Here is a 16,769-nt window from a genome sequence, read left to right on the forward strand (position 1 = left end):
TGCATCTCGACATTTTAAGTCAGAATATGAATTAGGCAAATATAGTAAGATGGAGATTTGAAGAGTTACATACTTACATGCCTGTTTCATACCCAAAAGGGGTGAGGACCTTTGAGGTGGTAGAACAGCGACATTGCTCTTCCCACGTGGTCCCTTGACCGGCAATGGAACCTCGTAGAATCACTCACCACGGGGGAGGGGGTGGATGCTTGTACAGATTTATGCGAAGAATGTAACAAATGATAATTTTTACTGATCTCAATATGATGTTCCACTTGCCAAATTGGCTTCAAGGTTACAAGACAGGAACGTTAGCTTGGTGACCAACTAAAGACCTATTTGGCTATTTCTGTATTTCATCATATGTTCATGATGATACCCCAAATAATGAATTTGCACAAGTCGAAAACACTTCAATTATCCTATGTGTACCTTCTTCAGGATACTTGGACAGAAGCCAAGTTCACATTTTTGGGGCTTCAACAGAAAATAGTCCCAATCTACAAAATTACTGTAAGGATTAGTATGTATCATTTTCTGTGTGCAAGTGTGACACCATTTGGATGATGAATAATAGTATTAGTTCTCCACACAATTGAGGCAGCCTCAAGCTGGAGCTAACTCAAAATCTGGAACAGAGCTCTTCTCAATCAAATCAAGCCATGGAACCTCTGTAATAGCAAACAGGACAATAAACGGCCTCGTGTTATGATGACCAATCACTGAAATTTTGGTAACTTGAAATGAGATATTAACAAGCAAACAGAGCTTGACCTCATGCTGTATTATTTCAATTGGAAATTTTTTTATGATCCAATTCATCCCTCTATTCTTCCTCTATGTTTTCTTTTTCTTTTTCTTCTTTTTCTTCTCCTCTTTGGGCTTTCCATAAGTTATACGGCATGCATGGAGCACAGACCGAACATGGGGATCATCTTTTGGTATATTACTCAGAAATGCGGTGGCTGCTTCCATATCTCCTGCAGCTAGATATGCCTGGTACATCCTGTGTCAGTCAAACCATTCATTAGATGCATGATAAGCATAAAAACGTGTATAAAGCTAGTAAAACTGGGAACTCTACGTAAATAGTCTGTTAAGAATGGGGCAGGAAACTGTTCTACATAATTTTGCATGGCATCAGAAGGAATTATGTTGGGGCAGTTTGATCACTAATTGCCTTCTTAATACATGATAGTTCTGACACAAACACTGCTCAGCGATCATCACCATTTGCCTGTCTTTCTCACCTTCTTGAACTCATACCACCCTAAATGCGGCATATAGAACATTTGGAATGGATCAATTCCATATTTTGAGTGCAAAATGGGTTACACACTTGTACATTCTTCAAATAATCATTGGTGGAACTACACAAACATAATGCTCTTTATCTTATTTTATTTTTCTCAAAGTTGGACATTTGATGCATCTGATCCAAATTCAATTGGTTTAAATATTACTGACAAATCAATACATAAATTGACAGAGCTCAGCAGTTCTCAGCAAAGTGGACAATGTTACCTTAAGTAACTTAAAATGTTGTAAGGTAGGCCAGTTATCTCATACTCCTTCCAAACCAAATGAGCTTTCAGTAAATCCTTTCCCTTGACACAAGCACTAAGGAGAAAATCCAGACATTTCCGTGAAGGGCGCAATTTCAGATCTTCCTTGATAGCTTTAAGCAAGCCTAGGCCAATCTTCAAATTGGGACTTTCCATGTCAGCAATTTGTGAAAATACCTGAATAAACATAAACAAGATTAATAACATCAGATAAACCCTAGGCTCTGGTGTTTATGTGATTGGTTTCGCACTCTTTTCTAACAAAATTTCTATAGGGCTAGACATTTTATTTTCACCAAGATGATTATGGAGGAAGAAAAGACCTCATCGAATATAACTTCTCTAGCAATATCATCATCCCGGAAATCATTTGAGAGTTTCTTTAGCAAATCAACAGCGGGCCTACGCAAGAGAAAAGGAATTTGGCCATTAATCACAAGTTTCCATGAGCTTGATCAGAGGAAGATAGTAATTCGGCATCAACTGACCTTAAAGCCTTGTTCCTAATACAGTATAAAATAACTCTGCAGCAACCATCAGTCCAATAGTATGGATCATTCAATTCCTCAAGTAGCTGTAGCAATAAATCCAATTTTCCTTTAGAATGCTGGCGTTCCTGCGATAGCATGCAAACAGTAAATTTTTAGATATATTCAACACTTCAGAGGCCTTAAAACATCGTAACAAGAACCAAATAAATCTAAGAACTTACAATGAGGGCTATAACAGCCTTTGGCTCCAAAGAACAACCATTTTGTTTCATTTCCTTGTAAATATCTAGGGCATCAGATATTTGGCCACGTAATGCGAGGGCCGAGATAAGAGAACTTTTGATTTCATTTAAGTACTTTACAGGTATTCCTTTGTCTAAAATAACCTGACACAATTAAGACACGAGGAGTCAGCAAGTATAGTTAGTAAGAAGTTCAAGTCGCAGGAGAAAGTGATACAAAAGTGCTGAAATCCTTATCATTTGCTTGACAAGCAACAAGAAGACTTCATAACTCAAGTTTACATTTGAAAATCACAGAGAGAGAAACTAATAGAATGAGATAAGAGTCACAAGAATCAAACCCTGCACACCCACAGGGATGATGAAAGAACACCATCCTTTTGCTCCTGAATATCAGCAGTGATTACCTATTGCCCAATATGAGACTGTCTAAACAACAATGGAATCCTATTCTTTCTTTAATTTTTGGGTCTCCAATCCTAAATTAGTTTCACCTATTGCAGAATTTTAGATAACCATTAATATAACAAACATGCCCTCAAATCCAAGAGCATCATGAAGACATGAATGACAATATATACAGTGACATCTGACATGAACCAAATTATTACATAATCTGACACGTTCTGATACCTGCTCAAGGAACCTTGCAGTATACTCTGGGAAGCCAGCCACTGTAAAAAAATTACCAGCATAACGTATATTTCATATTCATTTTTCTTCCAAATTACCCCAATGAGAAAAAAAAAACATATATCCCACCCTCAAGCAGTAGTTTCTATGTGCAAAAAAAATTATAAGCTAGCACCATAGCCGACTGCTAACATTTAATACTTAGATGTTCCGATGTTCCTAGGAGCACTCATACTAAATGTCCATATGTTGCAGAGATCTCTCTAAAACAAACAGTAAAAAACTAATATTTAATAATATGTAAGAACTAATATTCAAATACGTATCACTGCAAATAACATGCATTGACATTATTCTTAAGTTTACAGAGCAATAGTCAGTTAATTAAAGTTTGACAACTACGTCAGGGTGTTCATGATTGCATATAACCAAAGTATATTACTTTGTATAAAATTAACAATAGAAGATCAAATTAAAATATAAGTTTACCTCCTTGGCCTTCTGATATTGACCAGATGCAGCATATGCATTTATTAGTGCCATAAAAATATGCTTTGTAGCTTGAACACCAGTGCCCTTTAGCTGTTCATAATACTGTAGACAGAATAAATAGATAATGGTGAGCAAAATCAAAGTTCAGGCATACACAATAAGACAGGATAAGATTAATCTCTAGGCAAATGTTTTAAATTATCCCTCCCCCGCTCCTGCCTGGAAGACTTGAATGTAGCAAATGCCCGTAAAATGGACAAGGACAGCAGATGAAAATATCACATTAGATTGTGAACTGTTACCATTACACAGATTACACACCTAGATCTAGATGCTCTTAATTGACAACTGTTTTTACTGAAGCTCCATAAGGCCTCCCTGTTAGGTTTGACTAACGTAGATTTATATCAGACTAAATAAGTTAAGATAAATACAGATATATTCAGATAAATGTAGTCTAATATTTTTTTTTTTTATGAAAGATAAGCTTTTATAGACAAAATAAGTTCACACAAGATAAGTTAGGACAATATAAGTTGAACATGTAGAGCCTAAGACTTAAGTATATGTCAAAACAGATTAAACTTAAAATCTATGCTCACATATACAGCTATTTTAAATATTAAAAGACGAAAACACGAATAAATAACATTATATGGGACAGAGAGAGAAAAATACAAACACACACATATATAGGAGGAACATTGTGGGAGAATAGTTTGCCATCTCATCATGTCATATCTACAAATTCATGATAATAAAATTACATCGATTGAGGGAAAGATAATAATTTAACACAACATTCACATTTTAAACTATACAACACATAAGGCAACACTAAATCTTTATCCACCCGTCAAGCCAGATAGATCACAAAGCATAAAATAGCACTAAGCGGCCAAATTCTTTATGGTGATATGTGAGAAAAATAAATTTTGTACATAATGAGACAACCTTCATAATATCTTCTTCACTTGAGCAGTTGCTTATCAGATAGCCAAAAGTCTGAGAATCTGGTTTGACATCTGCATTTTTCATTTCTTTGAGGACCCTCAGCACACCATCCATGTTTTTCTGCAGAGACATAAAAGAGGGTTATTGGCTTATTGCTGACATCCTTCTGTAGTAGATGGATATCCATCATAAAAGTTGTAGCTCAACAACCAAAGAGAGTTAGAAATTTTAAGGAAAGAAGGTGAATTTGTTCAAGTGATGCATACAAAGAAATTACCATTCGGGAGAAGGGGGCTGGAAGATAAGTCCCTTAAAAGTCAAAGACAAATCAGATAATAGAGCACAAGCATCATTATTTCTACCTGCCCACAATACACTTATAGCCAAGACAACTTAAATTATTTCACTATTAGACCCTGGTATCTTCACTTTATTATTATTGAATAGATTTTTTTTTAAAAAGAAAAACAAATCAAATGTTATCAAGTAAATGTTGTTGGATTCATCTCATATTTTATAATATTAACTACTTTCTCCACTTCTTTTTAGTTGTTATGTTTGACTTTTGGCACTATTCACATATGTTAATTTGACTTCTTTTTCATGAGGAGGGGGGGGGGGTCCTGTTAGATTCATCTCAAAGTCATGATTTACAAGAAAAACAGAAAAACAAATTAGAAGATCGACTCGGCCTCCCTTAACTATGTAATGCATCTAATTCTATATGGATTATTCATAAAACCCTATTACTTGTGTCAAACACTTGGGCATTCACACTTCATTTCATATGTATGTTACATTAATTCTTCTATTTACCGTAAACACTTATGTAAGACACTCTAAAAAGGGTACAAATTTCGCCAAATGGTTCAATTTTCACCCAAATACCTCAATATTATCTACATCCACACATTCTCGAAAGAAAGACTATCAAAGTAGAAGGAAAGTGAAAAGTAACATATGTATTCACTGTTGGCCTAGAAATAAAAATAACTAGGTGTAGCAATCAGGTCAGCCTATATCATACACTACGTGTCCTTTAAATGCAAAGTGACATATAGGTCTTTTTATCAAGATTGGAAATATGCTCCATCAGATGTCATGTTCTTACAAGTTACAGCCATGTCCAATATTGGGAAAAGGTCAACATGTCTGAAAAATCTGAGCCTTGGCTTGTTTTACATTAGATATCTACCCATATCCAACACTTGTAAGTATACCTACCTGCATACCTAGCAGACAGCAGTCTGGAACGTAGGCAACTAAAAAGGTCACAGAAACAACTTGAAATAAAGGAATTTTGAGAAAATATAAAGATATAAAATAGGTAAAATGAACTCTGCCTAGATTGAAAGAATTCGGGTGTAATGAAACTAAGCTGAGACATCAACATAATAATCAAACTCGTGCCCAAGCTACATATGCAGATAGAGCAAAAACAAACATTACTTTCTCCCATAATATTTTTCATGCCCACATTACATTACCTATGCACCAATTGCCAATCAGAGTATAGTGGGAAAGCAAGCATGTAAGGGAGAAACGAGAGAGGAGGAGGGGGGGGGGGGGGGGGGGGGGGGGGACCAAAGACTGGAAAATTCACCTCTCTGTAATAACCAGCCAATATAGCATTGTACATACTTGCTGAAGGAACTATCTTAATCTTTTCCAAATCCTTCAACACGGCATATGCATTATCAAACTGCAGAGAGCAGCAAAAGAGGAACTGGTAAATGAAGCAAAAGTAGACTGAAACAGAGAAATAAAAAATGGAGAATGGAGTGAATTTTAAAAACTCACATCTTTCATTCTAACATTCATGTTGATAATGCTTCTGATTGTCTCATTATTTGGCTTCATCTCATGACTACTGAGCATTGAATAGATCCGACGAACCTATTACAGAAACATTGACAGGAAAAAATGCTTTCACATTCATGTACAAGATCAGAAATTAAAACCAGACGAAGTTATGCAGCATGTCAAATCCCGATAAGGCAATAAAATCTTTGGTGCAGCAACCACCCCATGGCCCATGCAAATGGCTCTGACTATCATGCATCAACAATTGCAGAGAATTGTACCCATTATACCTTTAATGATAAGACTTCATTACTGCTAAACGAATAAATAAAGCAATGGCTTTTAAGATACAATCATAGCAGTGCTTGAAATTACCAAAAACAGTCTCTAAAACCTACAGATGATCCTCCAAAAATTATAATGTTCTTCCACACAATTCACCATAAGGGTCAACAATCAAAATGATAAGGTCAGCAGCACAGAAACCACTCTGTACTACAACAACATCATTACCATAGCTGGCATAAAAACTACAGCTTGAAAGAAAGCATACCAATATAAATTCACAGCTCTCCTCACAAGCATGACATATGGCATTGAGTGCTCCCGTGGATAAAGATAAACCTGCTTCACACATCTCATCAACTAAATCCAAAGCCAAATGGACCTATAATTAATTTTCAGGGAAGAAAGGCAGGAAATCAGACAAGCTGATTTTATAATACAATGCTCAATGGAGATAAACAAGGGATTGAGAAAGGCAAAAGTATACAATTGCAGCAGGACAAAATTACTATAAGAAGTACCATCTCAGTAATCTATGGTTTGCGCATACCTTAGTGGAGTCAAGACAATATTTAATGAGATTCTCATATGATCCAGGCAAAAGTGCAAGATCCATTTTTCCATGCATCTCTTTGAATTTCTGAATAATATCCTCAACCTTTAAAGAGAAACATTAGGCATCTTAGAAAGAAGTCAAATCAGTATATATTCAATCTTAGCATTTAAGGATCAATAACAGCAATCACTTTAAGGTTAAAAGCCATGAGTTTTCATCTTTATGGAGGAATTTAAGAGCACAGATATCACCATCAAAGATTAGGACTCATATTCTCTACATTGTATATGAGGATAAGTTGTCAAAACACAGCAGAATAAAGCTGCGCCTGCACAATACATTAAGTCTCTCAATTAAGGATGATATTTTAATGTCAAAGTAGTTTTCATGCCACATAGGCTAAGATAATGAAAAAAGTAAGCAGCCTTTGCCCATACAGAGACTGTAGAGAGCATGATCTTCTAGATGAAGTGTTTGTCTATATGAAGTTAAAAAAAGTCCTGGCATTACTCTCCATCTAAAAGCCCCTCACTCCCACATATGACCAGTAATATATTCGGCATTCACAGCTCTTTTATCATTGATCCTTGTTATATGTGAATAGAACATTACGTAGGGGACAAGCAGAGGGAAAAGGTGAAAGCATTGGGCTGGAGAAATATAAAAAGTTTACTTGATGTATAAGTAAGAAATTCATTTTGGGGCAGCCCAAAAAGAAACATGTGAAATACAAATTTAGGAACAGATGGAGAATTCAAAAGCACACAGTGCATGCAAGATACAATGCAAGCCTCCTACCCTACGATGTGTGTGTGTGTGTGTGTGTGTGTGAGAGAGAGAGAGAGAGAGAGAGAGAATAAACTTCTAGCTATCTCAAAGGCCCAATTGTACCCAACTAGCACAGCTTGTATCTCCAGCCTTGCCACCAACCTTCAAAGGAAACTTTATCTTCGTCCTATGTGCAGCCCACATATCTCACTGGGGCATGATCAATAAAGCTCCAAGTAGAGCAAGCTTTTTCCTGAATTACCAACCAATATCCTCCATAAAAACTTAGCAACATCCAACTGAAGGAAGAGAATATTTCCACGATATTTCTATCAAGAATAGATAAGCAAATAACCAGTAATTTTTCATGCCAACAAGCAGCCTATAAAACTGGATTTTGAAGAACATCCACCCAAAACAATGGCTTTCACCTTTTGCAGAACTATTACTTCCAAACTTGAAACAATTTGGGTAAGAAGTAAAAAGTGGGAAATAGAAAATTCTAGAGGAAAAAGCACAAGATGAATAAGGAATTTTAGAATGAAGAATATCAAGCTCATCTCAAAGGAAAACAGTATCTTCTCAAGCTACACTCTAAAAAAAAACTTGAATAAGGTGCCCATGTGTGTAGTATGAAAAGAAAAAAGTGTGAACAGCTTCTTCTAATCAAAGGGATAAGAATCATATGACCACATACATCTTTATTTCCATGCAGAACAAACCCCCTCCCCCCCTCCCTCCCCCCAAATTCCAAAACCCTTAAAACAGATGAGAGCCTCATGAAAACAGAGTTGGGCAATGGTGTGGTATGCACAAAAGCACAGACATAGACATTCTAAGGAAAGGGCATAATAGGGAAAGTTCTGTAACAATTTGGGTTTCACCTTGATCTGTGTGTGCCAATTAAAAGTACTGGCAATTCCCATATTAAAGTTTGAACATTCAAAAGTAGTTGATCTCCTCACCATCAGGTAATAGTGAGGTCAGGTGTAAAACACAAGTTATCTTCAAATAATCAACAATCTCAAATGGATGACTGTTGCAAAAGAGATACTTCAGCCCAGTGGACAACTGAAAATATAATTAAGGTTTATTTTTAATATGACAGGTCAGGAGGTTTTAAGGTAGAAGCTCAAGTTTAAAACTTGAAAGCCAAAAAGCCAAAATGACCTACTAATACAGAAGCAGATTTTAGCCTCAAAATTTAATAGGGAACATTGACAAAAACACACAAAATTCCTATGATAACACACATGAAATAAAGCCTGAATAAATCAAAACCTAGTAGTGGCAGATAGCCACCAAACCCGTTTTGTAGTTGGCCCAAGGCTCTAGACAATAGGTGGCCTTTTTATTTAACAACAAGGATTTAATAATGCAAATTAAAGTTAAGGATGGACAACATTGATGATGGAAGCTAACATTGAAAATCCACAGAGCTAATGGCAGGTAGCCACTTTAATGTTGGTTGGCCCGAGGCCCCAAACAAGCAAAATTTAGATCTACACCCTGACACGTGATGTGCTCCCAAAAGCACATACCGTGTAAAATAAAAAAGCATATCCCATGTTCACTCATCAACTTAAGATAAAAAATAACATATAGTAAAAAGCATGGAAGTATTAGATATAGGACAATAGGAGAGCCATCCCCAAAAGCTACCTCAATAAATCCTTTCTTTCTCTCAGGCCTTTCAACAAACAGGTTGAAGGCACTCGAGCTTCAAGAACTTGCTTTAATGATGGGCAAGATAGAATTAAGCAAAAGGTGGTTATGGCTCTAATACCAAGGACTCAAGTCCCATACCTTGCAATGGACAGTCCTATAACAGTATTATGAAACAAAATTAACAAGGGAGCATCATGCATATCACACAGATAGATGTTAGAGGTAGACTCCAAGAATGATGGGAGGCAGCACTAAAATCCAAAAAAGTAATCACAAGAGATGCTCAAAATCTAAAAGGAAGTTTTTCTTCAGTAATCACTAAACACCATCAGCAAATAGCAAGAAAATCAAAGCTTTCTATTTGAAAGTAATGAAAAACTGTTACTTCGACACCCTCATTTACCTCAAAAATTGAGTGTCATATCGTGTCGTGTCCGACACGACACTCTACTTGTATACTTCATTTTTAACTAAAAACTAGATTTTTTTTTTCTACAAAATGGCCGAGTCCAATTTGGACACTCGTATCCAAGTAGACACTTAATGTATCCGAATTGAAAAGAAAAGAACAAAAAAAAACTTTAGAAAAAAAGTGGTTTAACTATGCTTTTTCTACCTGTGAAAATAGTAAAAAGTCGTCCTTGACTATCAGTATCAGAATAGAAGAGGTCACTAAATACACAAAATTTTACAAAATTGCCCAACGAACGGACCCAAAGGAAATTACCAGTAAATTCATGAGAAGTTCCTCACCGCTGTATTTTTTAAGCTAGACGCATAGGAGAAGATCAAATTTGAAATACTTTGGGCCTTATGACCTGCAAGGAAAAAAAATTATATAAAGATGACAAAACAGAAAACACTCTTCAGAGTCTACACAAAATAAACAGCTCTAGCAGTGATTTTTTATTAATTAGACAAGTATTTAACTGATAAAAGATGAAAGGAAGACACAACTTAATAGTCAGGAAAGCTAGCATCTGAATAAAATTCCAAAAGTTGTGAAGTTGAACAACAATAAAGTGCCATAAACCACAATATCAGCAGATTTTCTACGATACTAATACATATGTAATCAAGCATACATAGTTCTCTAAATTCACAGATGCAATATCAACAGTCCATAATTTGTTGGTACTATGGCATAACTAGTTCACAAAATGTTGCAAAGGAACTGCCAGAACTCATAGCATAAAAGCAAGAAAAATGTCACTACCAACATAACTCATTTCTATCTATACTTGGTAAAATCACAAACCTTGAGGGACAGTCATCATTTTTTACTTAAATTTCATCTTTTGTAACTACTGCTTCCTCCGTTTTTTTAAACTCGCAATACTTTCCTAAAATAGAAATGTCACGACACTTGCAACATACTATAATTGGAAAGTTTTTTAAGGTAAAAGTTGTACTATTACACCTTATTTAAAGCTCATGGCCCACTTAATTATACTCCTAACAATCTCTCAACCACATCTTAAGTGTGTTAAATCATGTGATACCCACTTTTCTTAAGTACTGTAAAATATCAAATTCATCCAAAAACCCTTCATCATTCCATTCATGAGCTATCCTCCAACCTTTCTAATATCAATTCCCTTATGACCTTACTTTCCACTTTATTTCACAAAAACACTTTTTTTTCTCCCCTCTTCATTTAACCTTGAATTCTAATTCAACCCTAAAAGCTTCTCCCCTTCTCCTGTAGCCTTATATTATCCTCAGTTGATAGATTTCCTTTCTCTTTCTAAATTCACATTAAAGGACAATAAACAATCAGACAATTTGATTGAGGGAGCAAATTGAGCAATAATGAAAAAAATATATGGACAGGAATCTCAATAGGTAAGATTACAAAATAAAATTTTAATTCCTTGGTAATTATGAAGTTATGCTCCTGATTCTCTGTATAAATTTAGTGTTCAAATATCCATCAAGTCATTAAATTCTAAAACCAAAGAAATTGAGCAGCTAAATTCTTTTTGTTCTTTCAGCGCAAACAAAGCTGCTTTCTTAATCAACATCCCTGCAAATATAACTCCACGTAAAGTTGCTTTTACAAGTGCAACAAGGAACATACAGAGGTATTTATGTGCTTAGCATGCTTAATTTTTCACCCCAGAAAATATATCTATGTTGTTTAATCTGTTTATAAATTTCAAAGACTAAATGAGAGAAAAGAAGGAAGGAACCAGTAGAGCATGACATGATGATTAAGGATAAGCAAGTGAAGGTAATGACTACGGACCATTGCATTTTATTACCCATTATTATCCTTGAGGCTTGAATATGGTATATGTGCACCTTTTGGATAACAAAATTACATTGCAGGAGCCTTAAGACAACATAAGATAAAGGTACAAGCTTGCGACAGATTTGAGGTTGCAAAAAAAAAAAAACAGAGGCAAATTATATTGATCTACACTTTCATTTGTTCTATCACGGGAAAAAAATTAATGTCGCTTGACCTTTTGTAATTATTTATATCCCAAACGATGTTAAGAAAAAAAAATCAATGTATCATGGAATTCAAACTCAGCTGTAATGAAACAAATTTTGGATTCGCCATTCCGTAAAATCCTTTTACATAAAGCAGCGACAAAAAAAACACCGCCTTCTCCCCACATCATTTGTTATGTAACAGTGACTCGACATATTAAAAATTGACCAAGCAATGATTCCATGATACAGGAAGCCATTGGACCAAACAGTAATAGAAAAATCACTCTGAGTTCTTGCTGAAAGCAGGCAGCCATTATCCCAAACAGTAATAAAAAAACAACTCAGTTTTAATTCAATGATTGAAACTTAATCCCCCTTCCCCCCTAAACACACAACAAACCTACATGAAGACTATACTAGAGAGTTCTTAAGTAAATGAATAACAGAACAAACGAAAGACCAATAAATCATTGCACTAGGAGTCTAGAACATACCACAATCTTTCAATACCAAGACAAACAATTCCGCAAAAGATTCCAATGATAATCGCCCCAGAGATCTGAAAATACAAGCTACATTATCCAATGATGAAACTCTGGTTATGTCTATGACATCTAGCAAGTGAAGAAGCTCCTCCTTCTTATCTCTTTCACACAGTGCCAACAAATAATTTTCTGCAGCACAAGACAATTTAATACAATTAGAACCACAGAGAAAGTCTAGATATCTTGTTAGTAAAAAGAGTTTCACAATGAAATAGTCATCACTCTGAGTTCTTGCTAAAAACAGGCAGCCATTGGCACAAACAGTAATAGATTAATCATTAAGACCAAATCACTGAAGACGATAGTACATCCTTTCAATCAGCAAACAAAAATTAAACATAAACTACAATCATGTAACTTCATATGTCAAATAACAAAAAGATCCTCTCCATTAGGTGACAAGTAAGAATAACTTGCATAATTCTATAATACAACTTCCTACAGTAAAGGCAATAAATAGACCTCATAGAGGGTGTATTAGGAATTTATGATTCAATTCAACAAAGTCAAGCAAGAAAGTTGACGGCTGTCACATCCAAATGCAGGTAGGCAGTAGGGTTTTTTTTTTTTTTTAAATATATATATATATATAATAAAAATCAGATTGGAGATAAATGAAAGAAGCCAAAACCAGTGAAAGGAATAAACAATGCCATGAAATATTTGAAGGAAAGATGCTCACCATGCAATTCAGACCCCATTTCACTCTCACCAGAACCAATTTGCTGGCAAAACTCAAGAATCTTTTCTTCATTATTCATCTCAATCCAAAAAAGCATCTCATAGTAGCCTAATCGTGGATGTAAACTAGGATCTTCATCTTTGATGATCTCAAGAAGAATTAAAAATTGGTCATCCATATGCATGTCAATCAGAAACATTAAGAATGGGCCAAATGCATCCTCTTCTATCGGAAAACCCCGTTCCTTCATTAATTGAAGCAGCCGGTATGCCTCCAAAATCTGTTCTATCTGGAGTTTCTCATCTTTGAGACTTCTAGCTGTCTCTATGCAACCTTTAATGAAAGCATTATACTCTTTCAAACCTGTCCCTCGGCCTAATTTATATAACACGTGAAAAGTTGAACCTGATCCCACTTTATCCAAGCACATACTAACCAACTTATCAAATCGCAGTTTTTGAGTGTTCTTAAAGACCCATTTATTCTTTCGATCGCGAGATAACTCTTTACGACGTAGTGGCGTGCTGCTATTAAACAATTCGGAAAACCAACGCACATCAGAATCATCCTCCAATGATGTGTCATCATTAGCCGCTTCAGAATCAGATGGATCATCAAACTCCCAATCATCGATACCTAATAAATGAGGCATCACAAAAGATGTCTTTATAAAAGTAAACCAAAATCCACTTTTTTCTCTTAAGTTAGATGGTGAGACTGAGGAAGGGTTACAATAATCATTATTAAGGCCATTGGGTACACGAGATGGAGGGGTCCACATTAGACAAGGGTCACAAATTCACAATTAAGATTTAGAGACCATACATTTCTCAAATCAAAAGAAAGCCACTTCTGCCACTATCACTAAGCACAGTACATGCTGATATTGGGCAGACGATCAATCTTTAACACAAAATCTCTCTAAGATTTATGGTAGAGTTTCGGGCTTTCAGCATAAAAAGAGCAATAAAAAAAATAAATAAAAAAAAAAAAAAGCATAGTTGTAGACTTGTGGTTTCCATTGCAGTGACAGTAAATAGTGTTGCAGTAGCGCCATATAAGCTAATTCACATTAAAGGATATCATGGCATTTATATTCTAAGAATTTGAACAATTCCGCTTAATAAGTATAATTCAAGAAATTTGAATGTATTAAATATAGATTATATTTGAAGTCTTGAACATGTAGAGTTAGCATCTTTTTTATTTTGTAACACGCAAGTAATAAATCTGTTAGGACTCAACATGAATAGCTTTAATTATAAAGGAATCTGAATATTATCAACGATTCAATGCACATAACAGCTCTATGAATTACAGCAATGCTGCAACTTAGGGTCTAAAGAATATGGCGGTATATCTTGTAAAACACATGTTACAGAATGGCTGATCACGAGAAGGGTTTTCCTTACCATTACAAAAATAATAGTAAACCACAAAAAATAATTGTAGAGTGAAAGACGCATAGGTGAGCAACCAAACTTCACAACACTTGTAGAAAAACAATAAGTAGAAATATTAAAGTACTAGCTCTTGATCAACTTTAAACCTAGATGTGATATATAATGTAATGGTACTAACTAGTCTATTTCTTTAAGGGATCAATTTTTTGCATATATTTATGGCAAAATTGACTGATTCACAATTAACTTTAAAAAAAAATTGGCAAATCGGTCAAACCATGATATAAATCAACATATGGGCATCACATATTCACATCAATTCTAAACCCATGAAACTGGAATAATTTCTGAAAGTAACAATTCTGTAATATGCTAAAATCGCTAATAAACTGGACGGTTGGTCGGCTGCTAATAGCCACATTGAAGACCTAGTAGACAGTAACTCAATAACAAAAGAGCACTAATTATATCATAATCGGGCATTGAGTAAAAACATACCACACAATATAGAAGAAATGTCCTGTGTTACTTCCTTAGCTGAATCCCCTGAACAATACAAAACAAGACCTGGATTAATACAAACAAGATACGAACCTCATTTGAAAGCAGTCTAGACTAACTCATCATAGCTTCTGCCATGAATAACTTGACCAAATTACAACTTCATAAAAGAAAGCCATCCATTGCATGTTTCAATCTTTCATACGACCATTAATCATCGCACAAATAAACCAAGCAGACTTAATTCCACACTCGGATTCTTTATTCTCGCCTCAAACACCCATGCCAGATACAACAATAACAAATGCATATGGCTACTCGAACACTAATTTCCACCCAAACAAGCAAAACTTCCACAAATTAATTAAGTCCAACACATGTATACATATCCACGACATTCACTAGTTTGGCAAGGAGGCCGAAACAATGCTTGCAGGTTTCTAAGCTAAGTCGAGTTACCAATTGTACAAGCCTTTCGACGAATCATAATTTAGAAATAACAATGCCTAAACAACAAAGCCTTGTCGCCGCATTATACTTCCCACCTCATGTCCAATACATTATTAACCTTGTTACCATTTTATCAATCCTAGTTCATCATATAAAAATATTATGAACTGGCAGCAACATTAAACAGTATTAAGCATTTCATTACACTCATAATCCATAAATTTCATTAAACCTAAAATAAAAAATATTACATAACATCACATTTAGAAATGCATAATAAAATTACAACACATTTACATAATATTCAAATTTTAAACATCAACAACTCAATTAAACTTACAATAATAACATAAATTACCATATAAAATGACATAAACTTCACAAAAATAAGTTAAATTTCTTTTCAATTTCTAACAAGTAGAGGAGAGAGAAAGAGAACCAGTATCTTCGACGACGGTGGCCGGAATATTCTGGAGGCGAGGCTGCTTGCTCAAAGACGATTTTGCCCCCGAAGAAGAAGAAGGAGGAGTAAGAGTAGGAGGAGAAGAGCGTAATTTCTTCTTGGAGGAAGAAACGACGGCGTTTCCGACGGTGACAGCGGCGGAGGAGGGAGAAGACTCGACTTTAGCGACGGAGCGAAAGAGGGAGCTGAGATTCTTTACTTTGATGCGGGGCATTTCCGACCTTTCACCACCTTCTTTGGTGGTGGTGGACTGGTGCTGTTGTTGGTTTCAGGCACACTAAAATGGTGGCCGTTTTTATTTATTTTGAAAGGGGGTTTTAAGGAGGTTTTTATTTTTTAAATTATTTTTTTGTGGTTTTGTTATTGTTATGTTTATTTTGGGATAGTTTGAGATTGAACTATAGAAGACGATGGTATTGGGCATTTGGGCGAGGCTTGGTTAATTTGGGTAAAAGGTTTGGTATTGGATGGGCTTAGGAAACCATCTTTTAAGACAACAAAACTTGAAAAAGAAATGATGGATGATCAAGTTATATACTTCCTCCAGTTCTTTTTTTATTGCAGCATAAGGGATTTCACGCTTACCAATGCATTATTTTAGCTATCAATATCTTCAATTATACTTTTGTAAAAATTATAAAAATTTGATATTTAAAAAGTAGAGTTCGATACGAATCTAAATAGATCTCACATGACTATATTTTCCCTAATGTATAAATCACAAATGATGGTCAAAGAAGATTAAGTGAATAGTGTAAAAGTCCTAATGGTACAATAAAATAAAAACAAAGGAAGTACTCCCTTTCTGTTCTATTTTATGTGATGA

General features: G+C 35.1%; 1 protein-coding gene across 2 annotated transcripts; it reads right to left on the reverse strand.

The window, feature by feature from the left end:
• Window positions 1-231: 231 nt before the first annotated feature.
• On the reverse strand, window positions 232-16,252 carry LOC145629351 (pentatricopeptide repeat-containing protein At4g21880, mitochondrial-like). Of its 2 annotated transcripts, XR_014111653.1 has the most exons (17): window positions 15,920-16,252; window positions 15,028-15,075; window positions 13,127-13,762; window positions 12,394-12,573; window positions 10,211-10,275; window positions 7,016-7,123; window positions 6,734-6,847; window positions 6,178-6,273; window positions 5,981-6,079; window positions 4,378-4,497; window positions 3,421-3,525; window positions 2,278-2,442; window positions 2,054-2,181; window positions 1,889-1,967; window positions 1,525-1,742; window positions 775-1,006; window positions 232-671 (listed from the first exon to the last, which is right to left on the reverse strand). XR_014111653.1 is itself a non-coding variant. In XM_081681928.1 (16 exons), exons 1-16 carry the CDS (start codon window positions 16,155-16,157, stop codon window positions 838-840), a joined length of 2,568 nt encoding a protein of 855 aa, XP_081538054.1. In that variant the 5' UTR covers window positions 16,158-16,252; the 3' UTR covers window positions 232-837. The 2 variants fall into 2 exon arrangements, 1 of the variants encoding a protein (XP_081538054.1); XM_081681928.1 differs by having other exon boundaries at window positions 232-1,006.
• Window positions 16,253-16,769: the final 517 nt, after the last annotated feature.

Source organism: Chenopodium album, chromosome 4, assembly GCF_948465745.1.
Source record: "Chenopodium album chromosome 4, dcCheAlbu1.1, whole genome shotgun sequence".
In the NCBI taxonomy this organism is placed as follows: domain Eukaryota; kingdom Viridiplantae; phylum Streptophyta; class Magnoliopsida; order Caryophyllales; family Amaranthaceae; genus Chenopodium; species Chenopodium album.